The following is a 17,661-nucleotide window of genomic DNA, read 5'->3' as shown; positions in this document are numbered from 1 at the left end:
TCTTTCATCTTGCTGCCTGTAGGAGTTCTAGCTTCCATCTGTGAGAAAAGTGCTCCAGAAACCTGCCCTTGAATCTATTGGTGAATATTAAGCCACACATGCCTTACCAGTAGGGGTGGTATATCAGCTCTAGCATAAAGGCTATTCTAAACCCACCCTAACAAGACTTAAAAACAAGCTCCAAAACAATTACCTGATCTTAAAGTAACTTAACTTTTTTCCAGAAAGGAGACTGGCACTTTAAAGGAATAAAACAATTCCAGTGCTCACAATGTTGAGCATTCAATCAAAAATTGCAACCCATAGCTAGGAGAAAAATCAGTCAACAGAAACACACCTAGAAAATAACAGATGATGAAGTTAGCAGATTTGTACTTTGGAACAGTTATTAAAGTATGTGAAAGGATTTAAAGGAAAATATCAACATAACAGGGAGAAAATGAAAGCTAAAAATCAAATAGAACTTCTAGAGATAAAATTATAATATCTAAAAAAAAAAATGGCATGGCTGTAACAGCACTAATATTCTGTAAAAGAAATGATCAGTGAATTTAAAGACAGCAATAGAAACTAAAGCACATAGACCAAAAAAAAAAAAAAAAAAAGACTGAAAAAGAAATGAACAGAGCCTTAATAACCTGTAGAACAAAATTAAGTGGTCTAAACATATGTATAATTGAAGTTCCAGAAAAAAAGTTGGGGGTGGGGAAACAAATATATCTGAAGAAATAATGACTGAAAATACTCCAGATATGGTGGAAACTGTAAAGCCACATATCCAAGAAGTTCGGTGAACCACAGGCAGGATAAACACAGTGAAAACCACACCAAATCTCCTCATAATCAAATTGCTGAAAACCAGGAATGCAGAACAAATCTTAAAAGTAGCCAGAGGAAAAAAGTCACATTTATTCAGAGAAACAAAGATAAGAGTAATGAGAGAGTGCTTGCCTGAAACTGTGCAAACCAGAAGACAATGGAGCAACATTTTTAAGGACTGAAGATAAATACAATGAAACTGAAATTCTATATCCAGTTAAAATATTTTTCAAAAATAAAGTTAAAATAAAGCCTTCTTTGAGGCACACAAGAGCTGAGAGCATTTGTTAGTAACAGACTTACATTTTATGAAATGGAAAAGGAAATTCCTCAGACTTGAGGAAAATGATACCAGGTGGAAACTTGGGTCTACACAAAGTGGTAAATATGTGGATATGTGACTTTTCTTTCTCATTTTTTTGGTTAATTTAAAAGATAATTGAGGGATTCTGGGAAGATGGTAGAGTAAGAAGCACCAGGAGTCTGTCTTTCTACCTAGACAACAATTGTACTGGCAGAATCTGTCTATAGCTAATTTGGAACTCTGGAGTCTTTTGAAGGCTTGCAAGTTCCAGGGGAAGACTTGGAAGGTAAATTGTGGTTAATTTTGGTCAATTTTAGCTCTTGGCGCAGTAGCAGCTACCCATCCCTCACCCTCAGTCACATGGCAGGCAACTGTGTGGTTCCAGAGCAGCTTACAAATAGGAGCCAGGGTAGGCAAAAAGGACCTTGTCCTTCAACTTCAAGGGGTCTGTGCTCTGATTGCTGATTGCTTCTTCTGATCATGCAGGTACAGACAAAGAGGTAGGCAGTCATTGTTCTTGCATCTCCCCCTATTGTTACAAGCCAGCACGCCCCACTCCCAATATATGTGACTTCCAGAGCATATAAAGGGCTGGTGCTTTCCACACCCTCCTCCCCTTCATTTTCCCTTTTTTTCCCCTTTTGGGAGCCAAATATTGAAGACTAGGACATTAAAAAACAGCTGCATCTACAGGGAAAATTAGAATGTGATAGTGCATGCCCAGGAAAAGGCTCAGAAGACACCTGAGAAGAACTTAAATTTACACCTCAAGCTGATCCTTGGCGTAAACACAGTCTAAAACAATCAGAAACAATAAAAACAATAACACAAATGAGAAAACCCTTAGAAAGGGGAAGAATCTGATTTCCAGAGTTACCACATTCCCAAATTTGATGAAAAACATGAATATAAACATCCAAGAAGCTTAATGAACTCCAAGTAAGATGAATTCAATGAGACCCACACTGAGACAGCTTTATAATCAAACTTTGAAAAGTCAGACAGAGAGAATCCTGAAAGTATCAAGAGAGAATCAACTTATCACATACAGGGGATCCTCAATAAGAATATGACCAGATTTCTCTTTGGGAACTTTGGACAGAAGTCAGTGGGCCAATATATTCAAAGTGCTAAAAGAATAAAACTGTCAACCAAGTATCCTATGTTTGGTAAATTTTTCTTTCAAAAGTGAGAGAGAAATTCCCAGATGAGCAAAAACTGAAGGATTTTATTACCACTAGATCTGCCCTGCAAGAAATATTCAAAGGAGTCCTTTAGGGTGAAATGAAAGGACACCAGACAGTAGCTCAAAGCCATATGAAGAAATAAAGATCTCAGTGAAGGCCCTTATAAAAGCCAATATTATTCTAACAATGGTTTGTTATCTACTTTTTGTTTTCTGCAGATTTAAGGGGCTAATACATTTTTTAAAAATTATTAATATAAAAGCTACCAAGTGACTTGGTTTGTAACTCCACGTTTTGTTTTCTAAATAATTTAGGAGACTCATGCATTAGTCAAAAGAATTGTTAGTTTGTGTTTCCGGGCACACATTGTATAAAGATGTAATTTTGTGATAATAACGGAAAGGGGTGGGGACAGAGCTGTAAAGGAGCAGAGTTTTTATATGTTATTGAAGTTAAGCTGGTCTAAATTCAAATTAAAGTGTTATAACTTTAGGATGTTAAATGTAATCCCCATGGTAACCACAAAGAAAATAGCTATATGATATGCACGAAAGGAAATAAGAAAGAATACTTAGAGTAGACAGAATAGAATGGTGGTTGCTAGGGGCTGGAAGAAGGGAGGAATAGGGAACTACTTTTTAATGGGTATAGAGTTTCTGTTTTACAAGGTGAAAAGTGCTATGGAGATAGATGGTGGTGATAGTTACACATTGTGAATGTGTTTAACACCACTGAATTCTACGTTTAAAAATAGTTAAGATAGCGAATTTTATGTTATGTGTATTATACCACAGTAAAAAATTATTTGAAAAAAAAGTATAGAATGCTCTCTATGGAAAGCTCCATAAGACACAATAAGTGAATAAAATAAGATACAAAAAGAAAAAAAGGTAATTGACTATTTAAAGCAAGATAATATTAATATATTTGGGGAGTTATAGCATATGTGAAAAGTATAATATATGATAGTAACACAAAGGATATGATAAGGGAAATAGACATATACTTTGAAAAGTTCTTACATAATACCTAGGTGTTATAATATTTTAAGGTAGACTGGGGTAAGTTAAAGATATGAATTGTCAATTTAACCCCAGAGCAGTCACTTAAAAAAAAGTAAACAAAAAAAGTAAAGATTATAATTAAAAAGCAGAGATTATCTGCCATTTATGTGCATGTTTTATGTGTGACATATTATGTTTTCTTGATAAATTGATCCCTTTATCATTATGAAATGTCTCTCTTTATCCCTGGTGATATTCCTTTTCCTGAAGTCTACTTTGTCTGATATTAGTACAGCCACTCCAGCTTTCTTGTGATTAGGGTTTACATATTTATGTTTTTTCATCCTTTTACTTTTAACCTGGATTTTATATTTTAAATGGGTTTCTTATTCACACCTTATAATTGTTTTGCTTTTATCCAGACCATAATCTCTGCCTTTCAATTGGAATCTTTATGCCAGTTTCACTTAATATAATTATAATTATTGATGTAGTTGGGTTTAAGTCTTTTTTTTTTTTTTTTTTTTTTGGCCGTGCGGTATGCAGGATCTTAGTTCCCCAGCCAGGGATTGTATCCGCACCCCCCTAAGTCTTCCATCTTGCTATTTATTTCCTATTTGTCCCGTATATTTTGTTCTGTTTTTCCTTTGTTTCCTGGCTTTCTTTAGATTATTTTTTATATTCCATTTTATTTATCATTTATTACTTTGTATTCCATTTATTTATATTTCTTGATAAATATATATATTCACTTAATTACAGAGCTTCAGAATACATAAAGTAAAACTAATAGAACTAAACAGAGAAATAGACAAATCCACAATTACAGCTGGAGATTTCAACACTCCTCTCTCAATAATTGATAGTGTAGTAGATAAAAATCAATAAGGATCCAGAGCAGGCATTAGCAAACTCTGCCCTGTGCGCCAGATCCATTCCATTGCCCATTTTTGTATTGCCCATGAGCTAAGATTGATTTTTACATTTTTGTTTAAAAAAAACATTTATTTATGTATTTATTTATGTATGTATGTATTTCGCTCTGCCTGGTCTTTGTTGCGGCATGCAGGATCTTTGTTGCAGCACACGGGATCTTTAATTGCAGCACGCGAACTCTTAGTTGCAGCATGTGGGATATAGTTCCCTGACCAGGGATCAAACCCAGGCCCCCTACATTGGGAGTGCGGAGTCTTAGCCTCTGGACCACCAGGGAAGTCCTGATTTTTACATTTTAAATGGTGAAAAGCACAAAGAATATTTTCTGATACATGAAAATTTTCTGATACATGAAACTTATATGAAATTAAATTTCACTGTCTATATATAAAACTTTATTTGAACACAGTCATACTTATTTATTGGCTTGGCCAAAAAGTTCGTTCAGGTTTTTCTGCAAGATGTCATCTGTGGCTGCTTTCATGTTACAACTGCAGAGATGAATAGTTGGTTCAGAGCCTGTGTGGCCCACAAAGTCTAAAATATTTATGTGACCCTTTAGAAGAAGTTTGTAGATCACCTAATATAGAAGTTTTCAATACTATCAACCAGCTTGACCTCATTGACATATGGAACAGTCTCCCGCACACCATCAGTATACATATTCTTTTCAAGTTCACATGAAATGGTCAGCAAGGTAAAAACTGTATGCTGGGTCCTTGAGTCTCAGTAAATATGAATGCATTAAAATTATGCATTAGAATTGTATTAGCAGTTTTAAGAAATGATCCTCAAATATGTGAGAAAAAAATCTCCAGTTGCTTGGAAAAAGAAAGTAACACTTAATCCATGGGTCACATAAGAAGTCACAAAGGAAATTAGAAGATATTTTGAAGTGAATTAATATGAAAACACAACTTACTAAAGTTTGTAGGGTTCAGCTAGAGCTGTTCTTAGAAGGAAATTTACAGCTTTAAATATTTTATTAGAAAAAAGTCTACAATGAATGATCTAAGCTTCTAAGTGTAGCATAAGAAGAGCAAATTAAACCCCAAGTAAATAGAAAAGAAAATATTAAATATGAAAACAAAAGTTAATGACATAGAAAATGAGGATTAATGAAACCAATAGCTGTTTTTTTAATAGATCAATAAAATTAATAAACCTCTAGGTAGGTTTATTAAAAAAAAGACAGAAATTACCAATATCAAGAACTATCCTGTAGACATTAAAAAGATATTGTTATGGACTGAATGTTTGTGTACCCCCAAAATTCATATGTTTAAGCCCTAACCCCCAGTGTGATGATATTTGGAGATGGGGCCTTTGGAGTGGGGCCCTCACTGGGATTAATGTCTTTATAAGAAGAGATGCCAAAGAGCTTGCTTTTTCCCTCCACCCCTGCCATGTGAGGACCATGTGAAAAGGTGGCTGTCTATAAGCCAGGAAGAATCCTCACTAGAAAGTGACCATGCTGACCCTTGATTTTGGACTTCTAGTCTCCAGAACTGTGAAAAAGTAAATTTGTATTGTTTAAGCCACTCTGTCTATCGTATTTTGTTATGGTGTCCTGAGCAGGCTAAGATAGATATCAAGTGAATATTGTGAACAATTTTAAGCCAATAAGTTTGACAGTTTAGATGAAGTGGACCAATTCCTTGAAAAACACAGGTGCAAAAGAAATAGAAAACCTAAATAGCCCTGTACTTGTTTTAAAAATCAAATTGATAATGAAAAAGTCCGGGTTCAATGGTTTTTTGTGGCCATATGGGTTATTTGTCAAAGGTTGTCATACTCTGCATTTAAAATGCAGGTGGATTTTACTATACCTAAAGAATACCCTAATAAAGTTGAATTTTTAAAAAGATCCATATTTCTAGGATAGTTTTCTTGGTAGATCCCTTCAGTTTTGAGATGGGAATATATGAATTTTTAAAAAGCCTCTTCCACTTATCCCTTTGGAACATAATTAATATGTAGTAGCCATTCAGGACTTTTCATTATATTCAAAAAATACAAGATTTATGCAAGCTAAGTATTTTGAATGCTTATTTTCATAATACAATTTTGGTAAAGTCTGTGGTGTATCCTTTTGTACAGGGAATAATTTGTCAAAGTTATGTATTCAGTGCATTGCAATTTTCTTGTTTCCTCTTTTATTAAATTATAATTCCATATAATTGCTTATATGCATTTTTCATTTTTAGATTGTTATATTTATCAAGTCTTTAGATATAACCTTTTTTGGGTCATCTAGATGAGTAGTTCTTAGGCTTTTAGATTACACAGAATAATAAAATTTTCAATTAATTTTGAGCAGTGTCAATTTTGCAAAGTAAGAACATCAAGAGAAAAAATCCACTGTTGTCCACAATCATTATTTTAGCACCAAAAAAGTAGAAAGAACATACTTTCCAGGTAAAATAAGCCCTCCTAAGAAAATGAAGACATAGATTATTGATCACTTTGTACTAGGCATTGCACCTAGCATTTAAATGTTATCATATTTAATTTTCTAAATACTCATACTACATTTTCCAAATACTGTTATTATACTCATTTTATCCGAGAAGAATCTCAGGCTCAGTTATGTCAGAACAAGATGTCTGATTTCATAGCCCATACTCTGAACATAGCGCAGGCACTTTTATAATGCAGAACAATTAACAGCCTAAAATGGTGATATATTTGCATAATTCTTGATAAAAATTTGTCACCATAGGTCTTTATTTGATAGTTCAGTGCAAGCTCAAATAGCTTGTGTAGGTATTCATTTTTTCTCACACATAGTTTTACGGAGATTATGAACACCTCAGTTAAAGAAACAACCTTCTTAATGTTCATTCATTCATTTTGGAATATTCTGGGTAAATTTACAAAAGCCTTTGGCCTTTAGTATGTTTTTCTAGTCTTTAACACTTTGTGCTGCTTAAGAACGCACAAGGTGGTGGTATTGTTGTCTAGCCATCTAGGCTTACAGGGAGGGAGGGTGCAGAAAGGCACTTCATGCTTGGCTTTCACTCCTGTCCAGGAGGTGATATTTGGCATTTAATCTAGTGACAGTATTATCATTATAATCCTCATAAACCTGCACATACTCTGAAAATTTATTGTCACTGTCAGGTTGCTTACTTTTTTCTGCGAATGGTAAGACACTTTGAGATTTTTGTGGTTAAGAAAATTACCTTTAAACTTAAGTTTGAATAATGCTTTTATCACTTGTTAGCTGTGTACAAAAATTATTTAATCTCTGAACCTCTGTCTCTTCATCTGTTAAAATTAATAATATTTAACTTAGTATATTTTTGTTAACTCCAGTGAAGCAGTGTAAATGAAAGCAGCGTGAAAACTAGAAACTAATGGACATTTTAGGTAGCTGGAATTCTGTCAGGGTTTTTAGAGCAGGATAAAGACATGATACATCTGTTTAGATTGATATGATGTTGGATCTGAGTGGAAGTGGGGGAGGGGTGAAACTAGAGGAAGGGAAGAGTAGAAGGGGCCAAGATCATAGGTGAGGTGACATTGAGAGTGGAGATGAAAATGGAATCAGTCATTTTGGAGGGAAAAATCAATATTTCATGATGATTAATGAGAAAGGAGAAGGAACCTCTTGCCTCCCAGATTAATTTCCAACAAATATTTGCCAATTATTTTCCACACTCTCCTAGGCATTTGTTATATACAGGCACAGACCTGTAAGGACCTCTAGGAATTGATGGTATTTGGGTCCAGGTAGGATGTTGCCTGCATTCATGAACATAGAGAATTTGGGAGCAAGTGCTGGTTTTGGTATTAAGTCAACCTATTTACCTGTAAGCAAGTTGAGTTCTGTGCCACAGCTATGGGTACACAATACTGCCATATAATTTTTATGTGGTCCTCATGAAATTTGTTTATTTAGGATCACACACCTGATTGTAAAGTTCCATTAGTGTTTAGAAAAATGATAATCTTAGGTGTTTGGAAAGATTATATTTTCCTCCTAATACTGCTAAGTATTTTAGTATTAAAAAAACAACACTGTAATGAAACTTTTGGCTTTCAGATAATTTGCATTCAGTCTTACTTGGTGTTATTTCTGGGAGAAAAACATTTCTGAATCTTATGTACATAAATTTGAGTACTCATTACCGGCTTGTCAGTTCTAGTTATTGTCACTGTTAAAACATAGGCTTTAAATAAAATTTGGCTGTAAACTGGCATAATGGATTTCTTAATTTTACAGCAGTGGTTCTCAAACTTTAGGTTGCTTCAGAATCATCTGGAGAGCTTGTTAAAACACAGTTGCTGGGATGTTTCTGATTCAGTAGGTCTGAGGTGGGGCTAAAAATTTGCATTTCCAGAAAGGTGATGATGCTTATATTAAGAACTGCCTGTATCATAAGGAATAAGATTATCCTAGGAAACCACAATTTAGCTTCTAAAAGCACTTTAAAAAATAGATTGGTAAAAATTATATGATGCCTAAGAAATAAACTTATTTTCATAAACATGCGTCTCAAATCCAAATCCTCGTAGGGTGTGATAAATATAAAATTTTTATTACTGTCTTTCCTAAAAGTTATTATTCTTATTTGTTTAATTAGTAATAGGACAAATTAGAAAAATACCTTTAAAAATACATTAAAGATATTATAAATATTGTTCTCTATTCACAACAAATAGTTGACTATTTAGAGGTTTTGATACCTCTAAATATGTAATTCATTTACCCAGCACTTTTCCTTGAAGTTAAAAATCAGAGTTCAATTTAAAAAAAATATAATACCTGCAGTGAAAAATCAACCCATTCATTGAAAGGTGGATGGTTTTGTTTTCCACTGTCTTCTACTCTTCTCCCATCAGCCCTGTAGTTCCTGAATTTCAAAACCTGAAACTCTTGGAATATCAAATGTCAAATGTGATGATATGGTTAATGTAATATGTCAACCCAAATTAGTTTCAGTAATTTTTTAAAAAATCTTATATTTTTTAGCTAATGGGAATGACAACAAGAAATTTAAAGGAGATAGACCTCCCTGTTCGCCTTCCCGTGTTCTCCATCTTCGCAAAATTCCAAGTGATGTCACCGAAGCAGAGGTCATATCATTAGGTCTACCATTTGGCAAAGTAACTAATCTTTTGATGTTGAAAGGAAAAAGCCAGGTATGTAAGTTTTAAAGATTGACCCACAGTTATTATCTCTGGGTGTTAGTGATAAAATGATTTTTAGGGGAATTACCTGGCAGTCCAGTGGTAAGGACTCCATACTTTCACTGCCAGGGGTGCCGGTTCAATCCCTGGTGGGGGAACTAAGATCTCACAAGCCGCAAGGTGTGGCCAAAAAAAAAAAAAAGATTTTTATTTTCTTGAACATTTTTTTTTCCCCCTAAATTTCATTCTATTTAAATAGTTTTTAAAATAGAACTTTTTAATGACAGGAAGCAACAAACAAAAATGTTAATATAGGAAACAGGATTATCTCTTATTCATTGACTTGTTAACAAACATATTTTATATTCTTAATTACAAAATGGTTTATGAAAATATCCTGTGATTATCAGAAGAGATTGGATTGATTACCATCAGAGATTGGATAATGATGTCTGATTCAGACTCCTCTATCTTTAGTAAACTATTTAACATCCCTGTTTAATGCAGATGAGGTTATTAAGAACTGGAGAAGTTAAATAATATGTCTTAGTATTCAGCCCTTGTGTTTACACATTTTTCTTACATCTTTTGGAGATAGTGCATGCACTTGGATCTTTTTATCACAGATGCCACTATTGAGAATAGTATGGTTTGCACGGTTTGAAAGGGCCAACATGACCGTGTCTAATGGCTGTGAAATGTCTAACTGCCATGTGTTATGTACATTATCGTGTTTCGTGTAGTGTATCCTATGTTTTATGTCAAATAGCTCTGAGAGGCAGCAGGCAATGTCACACTTTCCTTTGTTTCTGCAGTTGGTTCTAGGTTTATATTTATCTGTAGTGCTAATTAACTGTTATGTTAATTGCTTGTCTTTTGATCATAAATCCTGTTTAGAAAATATCTTGTTAGTAATTACTTCAGCAGGAGATTCTGATGTGAGTCACTAGTAGTACTTGTAAGCATAATCTTTCCCATGGTTCTTGTAGGTGGAGTGTTGAGGACAGAGTAGGGGTTATTTTCACCAGCCTTTCTGTGGGTAGTGACTTTCGGTTTTCTCTCCACCCTACATTATGAAAATTGATCCCTTTGGATGCTTTGGGAAAACATAAATAATTCTTTTACTGGACTCCATGTGGGAAAATTTATTTTTACATATGAATTTTTTGAATTTTTAGGTTGTATATACATTTAGGAAAAAATTCCTGTGATAAGAATCATATTCCAAAGACATTGTTCAGCTTTTCCTTTGTGTGACTGATGTTAGACACATTGCAGGAGTTTAGAAACATTTAGAAAGGAGTTTGCAGGAAGAGACTCTCCCGATATAATGAATATTATTAGAATACAGTTTACAAATTCTTTGTTGAAAAGATGATTAAAAACCAGATAGTTAGGAAATATTGCCATAGCTATTTTTGTTACCTTGATCATTTTTATCCACTTCTCTTAGAAATATTAGAAAAAGTGTATTATTGATACAATTGGATAGCAACTTTAAAGTGTGTCGTGGACATCTGTACCTTTTAGATAGTATAAATGACTCGAAGTCTGTTTTATTCCTCGAAGATAGTGATTTGGATCAGGGGTTCTTCCTGCATTTTAAATTTGAGATGTTCTTATAGGTAGTTCTGAGGGCTCAGAATACTTAGTAGATGTCTATATTTTATCTTCTTAACCATTAAGATAGGGTGATAAAACCTGCCACCTTAAAGGTCTGTAAGTTTCCTATTCCTGTCATAAGTTAATTGGAGTCCTGACAGCTAGGAGAAGCTTTATACAGAATAAGGCATAAATACCAAGGAGCATTTTCCATCTCAGTTCTTCTTGTGTTAGTCTTCAAATAGCTAATATTAGTACAGTGATTACCAATATCCAAAAAAGGTCACTTGAATGACCCAAAGCAATATTGACTTAATGTAGAAAGTTCTCACATTTCCCTAATTTGTACAATTGAGCCTTTGCACCTGAATGCTCTAATTGTATTCATAAATGGCTGTTTTATAAAAAGGTAAAGAAGAGCAAATCATTATGCCTCATCTCTGTTTGAGAATTTTTTAGGAAGAAACTGAAAGCATCTATTTATAGTAGTGATGCACACGTTTATTTTTGCCTTTTTAATTATTTCTAGATTTTAGAAGAAACAAGAAGAAAACCAAAAACCACATAAAATCATTTAATCAACTGGCAATTTCCCAATCCCAAATCGTTTATTGAACCCAACTTTTTTCAAATATGTGTTCAATTACTGTCAATAATACACTTTGAAACAAGTCTTTTCATCCCCTTGGGGGCAATGTGATTTCTCTTGACAATACACGAGTTTAGAGCAAGCTGGAATGACAAAGTAGTTCTTAGCTGCCTTTCAAAAACATGAGCTTTCACTTTACTTTCTTGTGTTTATTGCAGGCTTTCTTAGAAATGGCTTCTGAGGAAGCTGCTGTTACTATGGTGAATTATTACACTCCTGTTACTCCTCACCTTCGAAGCCAGCCTGTTTTTATTCAGTATTCCAATCACAGAGAACTTAAGACTGACAATCTACCTAATCAAGCTGTAAGTATTAAAGGCATTTCTAAAAATAGTTATAAGAACACATGATATAATAACTTAAATTTAATTTTCTATTTTTCAGAGGAAAAATAATCATGTGTTTTTCTTCATCTTAGAATGCTCTACTGGTAAAGATTGTTTATGTAAATTCTTACCCAAAGACTTAAGAATAAGAAAGCACTGCCATTTGGAAGTAAGTTTGAAGATATGGTGTTAGAAATGGCAGATATTTAGTTTTCCCTTGAAACTGTTTTCATGAGTGGAAAAAAACATACATTGTTATGTCTCTCTTAAAAATCTCAGATCTGAAAGGAACTGTAGAAGTCATTCCTTTTCTTTTTACAGAATATGTAACAAAGGCATTGAGAGGTTGAGTGATGCTTCTATTGTGATGTTAAGTAACTGAACTTAAGATGTTAATAAGAATTTGTATAGATATGTTCATTAAATGATTTTTGACTCTCCAAGATGAATGTGGAATATAGAATATGAACATTTCTTACCTCATTTTCCAGTTTTTATTTTGATATAATTCATGTTCAAACTTCTGTGTCTCTCCAGGTTGATTTTTAAGTAGCTAAAATAGTAATTTGAAGTAACTTCAGGGTAGGAAAAATTTATCCACAAAGCAAGTACATCTTAAGAAAGAGGTTTTTTAAATTATGTTGAGAGCAATTTGGCCGTGATACTCTTGCTCTAGGCAAAAGAACTCCTTCAGCTCTTTGACTCTGTGTTGAAAGTCATTATAATGCAAGCTGCTGAATTTATAGTTTTCCACATTTTTAAAAACAGTGACATTTCCTGCACACAATCCTTAACTTATCCAAGAGATATTAATGGCCTATAATAAACTATCTAAACTTAAGAGTAAATGAAATGTTAGATATTTTTAAATAGTATAATTTTTTTTAATGAAAAATTGCCTTGTAAATAGGATACATGCTCATGGTAAAACATTCAAACAATCCAGAAAAATAAAAAATAAACAAAACAATCCAGTTACCCAGATATAACTAATTAACTAACATTTTGCTAACATTTCACTGTGTACCCCTTCTCTATTCAGGTTATTGTCTATGTATATAATTTTATACCAATGGAATCCTAATAGTTTGAAAACTACTGAAAACTATTTTTTCTCTACAATATGTCAGGGATGTTGTTTCATGACAACAAATACAGAATTACTTCATACTTTTTATTTTATTTTTTTTACTTCATAATTTTTAAATGACTGCATAATACTCTCTTCAAAAGGGCAGCCATAATTTATCCCGTTTCTTTTCTTTTTTTAGTTTAACATCTTTATTGGAGTATAATTGCTTTACAATGTTGTGTTAGTTTCTGCTGTATAACAAAGTGAATCAGATATATGTATACACATATCCCCATATCCCCTCCCTCTTGCGTCTCCCTCCCACCCTCCTATCCCACCCCTCTAGGTGGTCACAGAGCACCGAGCTGATATCCCTGTCCTGTGCTATCCAGTTTCTTGTTGTTAGATTGAGATTGTTTGCTATGTTATGCTCTTACAAATAGTACTATAGCAGCATTCTTACATATCTTGGCACACATGCAGCATTATCTTATTTATGTTCCTGGCAACAAAATTGCTGGGACTAAGCCTATGCATGTTTTATGTTTCAATATATGTTGCATGATTGCTTTCTCTAAAGCTTATTTGCTGATTTAGGGTGCCACTGATAATATATGAGCAAGCAGTTTTCCTGTCCATCTGTGTTAATATGCTAGTTAACAAATTGTATCTTATTGTTTGCTCTCTTTTATTTAATAACTTGTGAAGTATTTATAGTGATTTCTGTTAATGCAGTTTTTCCCCCATTTTTTCAATTGTGGTAAAATATATATAACGTAAAATTTACCACTTTAACCATTTTTAAGTGTATGGCTCAGTGGCATTAAGTACATTTTCATTGTGCAACCCATCACCACCACCCATCTCCAGAACTTTTTCATCTTCCCAATACCTGTTATACACTTACTCCTCATTTCCCCTACCCCGACCCTGGCAGCCACCACTCTATATACTTTCTGTCTCGAATTTTGTCTGCTAATGCAATTTAAAAATATTTTTATATAATAGTCAAATCTCTGAAGTTGTATTATGGTCTCTGACATGGGTGCCATACTCATAAAACCCAGTATAGCAAGATTAAAAACATTTTTTTTACCTATGTTTTCTTATACTTTCATGTTTTGGTTTTTATTTGTAGTGTTTAAATCTGTTTTGTTAAGAATATTTTGTGGGTGGAGAGTGAGACTTTGGTCTTTCTCTTACTCCCAGTGACCAGTTTCTCTTTTGTTGTAGTTGAACAACCCATTTATCAATATTATCCACTCATGGGACTTCCCTGGCAGTCCAGTGGTTAAGACTTTGCCTTCTAATGCAAAGGGTGTGGGTTCAATCCCTGGTCGGGGAGCTGAGATCCCACATGCCTCGTGCCAAAAAACATAAAACAGAAGCACTATTGTAACAAATTCAATGAAGACTTTTTAAAAAATGATCCACATCAAAAAAAATCCACTCTTGTGAAACTTGTCTTTTGTCATGGTCTAGTTTTCCATACACAGACTATGCATACTTAACAACACGCATATATACACTTGTTAGACACGACTACACATTCTGCTTGCGTGACCCCCATCTACCTTCATGTGTGTGTGGCTCACATGGTATGCAGTCCATGTCTAATCTGGACTACCTTTTGGATTCTGTTCTGTTCCATTCCTAATTCCGTGTCCCTAAGGCTTAATATGTTGTAGGGCAAGGCCCTATTCTTTACCCTCTCTTTTTAGAAATTAAATGGATAATATGTTTTATTTATTTCTCAGGATATATTAGAATTATTTTGATAACTCCTAACCCCAAAAGACACAGTTAGAATTGGGTTGATTTTATAGATTTACTTGTAGATAATTAACATGTCTGTATTGCTAACTGATCCTTTTGAGGAGGAAGTTATATTTTATTTCCTATCTTTCAGAAGAATTTTTAATTCTCCTTCATGTAAGTCATGCAGTTTTCTCATTAATGTTATTCCTAAATATGTTAAAGTCTTGAAGACGAAATAAACAATTTAATAAAACTCTTAAAGACTGGATTATTCCAAAGGGAAACAGTGAGAAATCCCAGTTGCTTGGCAACCAAAGCCAGCCCAAATGACCTAGTTTATTCTTAGATAGCCTTGATTTCTTCCCAATACCCTTTCCATTTTGTTACTTTTGTCCATTTTTTGCATTGGTGTTTGATAAAATAATATTTTTCTTTTATTCAGAGTCCTACACCAAAGCTGAAGTCAAAATTGAAGGTCCTGTTTGCATATATAAAATGTACCAGATGTTTTTTTATTCAGACAGCCCTCAGAAACTGATAAATTACTGTTTCATTCTCTTCTCTTTGAATAGCAAGATATCCCAAAACATGCACATAACTTCTTTTCCAGCTTATGGACATACTTGGCAGAGGGTCAGGTGAATATCAAGTATCTTTGTCCCTTGGTTTAAGCTAAAATTATAGCTAAAAAATTTAGATCCTATTTTGAGGTACAGCATTTGAGGAGTGGTTGTATTAATAGGAGTCATTTTTGTATAGACAGTTTTTCTTGACCTTGTGGGTGGAAGTTTATAAATTTGCAAAGAGATGACCATGGAAGGATTTTCCCTTAAAAAATTTCCCCAAAAATCATCCAACTGAATGAACACTTAAGATCTGTGAATTTTGTTGTATATTCATTTCCATCTCAATTTTAGAAATGTCTTCTTCACATTATCCAGGCATGTTTAAATTTTACATGAAGTATATATACCTCCCCCACCTCAATAAAATATTTGTTGATTTTTCCATCATACTACTGCTATTTCCTTTACTACTAGTTAATGTAACCATTCCGGAGGGTTTGTTGCTGAAACATTTAAAACTATCCCATAATAAGAATTCTGCTGCCTCATAATGTTTAGTATCAGATACACAGAAAATATGTCTTCTGTGTATCTGAAATATCTCTTCATATTAAGAAGACATTTCTTTTTTTCCCCCTCACTTTTCTGTTGTCCTCAGTGGAAAGTATGCCTCCACTTTCATTTTTTTTTACTTAAATATTTTTGCCTAATTAAAAATTGAAACTATAGAGTTACTTATTAAATAAATCTTTTTCTCAGATTTTTATTGTCAAAAGAATTTTTTTGCATGCCTGCTATGCAGAGACTTTTGTACTCAATGCTCTGTGAAGTACTAATGCAAAGTATATTGACAACTCTAGAATGATTAGGACAATATATACCATGGCTTCTCATGTTTCTCCACTGTGGTATCTTCTGTGCCAAAGAGGAAAGAGTGAAGGAAGAGAAACAACAACAGTAGCAACAATAACAGTAATATAGCAGCAGTAAGCATATATATAGAATTGTTTAATAAAAAGGATTGATAGAATGATTGATGGGTAATGAAGTAAAGTCAGTGAGGTTGGGAATTCCCTGACGGTCCAGTGGTTAGGACTCTGCACTTTCACTGCTGAGGGCCTAGGTTTGATCCCTGGTCGGCGAACTAAGATCCCACAAGCCACGCAGCGCGGCCGTAAAAAAGTTAGTGAGGTTAAGTTTACTTTCAGTTATGCAGGCTTAGTTTTGATAAGATTTAATCATCCTGATACAAGAAGAAAAGGGACCATTATTCCATTGAGAGCCTCACTATGATGATTTTTCCTAGACACTATAAAGTTGTGATGTCCAGTATGGTAGCTGCTAGCTAAATGTGGCTAAATTTAAATAAATTAAAAAATAAAAAATTCAGTTCCTCAGCTGCACTAGGTACATTTGGAGTGCTCACTAGCCACTTGTGGTTAGTACTGTCATATTGCATACTGTAGATGTTGAACATTTCCATTATCACAGGAAATTCTGTTGGACAGCATTGTTGGTCTTCCATGTCTCTACTTAAACTTTCTTTTTTCTGTGTGTGTGTGCACGCAATACAGTTATAATAACTACTTTAATGTTCTTTTCTGCTAACTCTAATCCCTGTGTTAATTCTGAGTCTTTTTTTTTTTTTTTAATTTTATTTATTTGTTTATTTATTTATTTATTTATTTTTATTTATTTATGGCTGTGTTGGGTCTTCATTTCTGTGCGAGGGCTTTCTCTAGTTGCGGCAAGTGGAGGCCACTCTTCATCGCGGTGCGCGGGCCTCTCACTATCGCGGCCTCTCTTGTTGCGGAGCACAGGCTCCAGACGTGCAGGCTCAGTAATTGTGGCTCACGGGCCTAGTTGTTCTGCGGCATGTGGGATCTTCCCAGACCAGGGCTCGAACCCGTGTCCCCTGCATTGGCAGGCAGACTCTCAACCACTATGCCACCAGGGAAGCCCTCTGAGTCTTTTTTGAATGACCTCCCAACATCATCATTGCCTATTTAAAGGCTCAAAGTGGAAATGTGAGCCAGTTTTCAAATTTGAAAGCAGTACAACCCTTTTTTCCAAATAAAATCTTATTGGGGAGCCCAGTATAAAATAGGTAAACTGCCATGTCTGAAGCAGAATTAGGATGCTCAGTATTCCACACACTTGGCTTTACGAGAACATAGTTTTGAAAGCTAATGATATAAAATATTCAAATAATTCATAATATTGTTCTCAAAGATGATTTGGAAACAGCATTTGGTAGTTTGTGTTTTACTTGATACATAAAAGTCTGTATATGACATAAAAA

At 34.0% G+C, this 17,661-nt stretch overlaps 1 protein-coding gene across 6 annotated transcripts in view; it reads left to right on the top strand.

Moving 5' to 3' along the window:
• The window catches only part of PTBP3 (polypyrimidine tract binding protein 3), a 96,935-nt gene that overhangs the window by 38,487 nt on the left and 40,787 nt on the right, over positions 1-17,661 (top strand). For 4 of the 6 annotated variants that reach the window (XM_036854636.1, XM_036854635.1, XM_036854634.1 and 1 more), the window contains 2 exons: positions 9,229-9,398; positions 11,796-11,942. In XM_036854636.1, the coding sequence (XP_036710531.1) occupies positions 9,229-9,398; positions 11,796-11,942 (317 nt within the window). The remainder of the gene's footprint in view (positions 1-9,228; positions 9,399-11,795; positions 11,943-17,661) is intronic. The other 2 variants (XM_036854637.1, XM_036854638.1) reach the window with 1 other exon arrangement.

The sequence above is a fragment of the Balaenoptera musculus genome, chromosome 6 (assembly GCF_009873245.2).
Source record: "Balaenoptera musculus isolate JJ_BM4_2016_0621 chromosome 6, mBalMus1.pri.v3, whole genome shotgun sequence".
Taxonomy (NCBI): domain Eukaryota; kingdom Metazoa; phylum Chordata; class Mammalia; order Artiodactyla; family Balaenopteridae; genus Balaenoptera; species Balaenoptera musculus.
The sequence above is the reverse complement of the archived record's forward strand: the minus strand, read 5'-3'. Positions and strand labels throughout refer to the sequence as shown.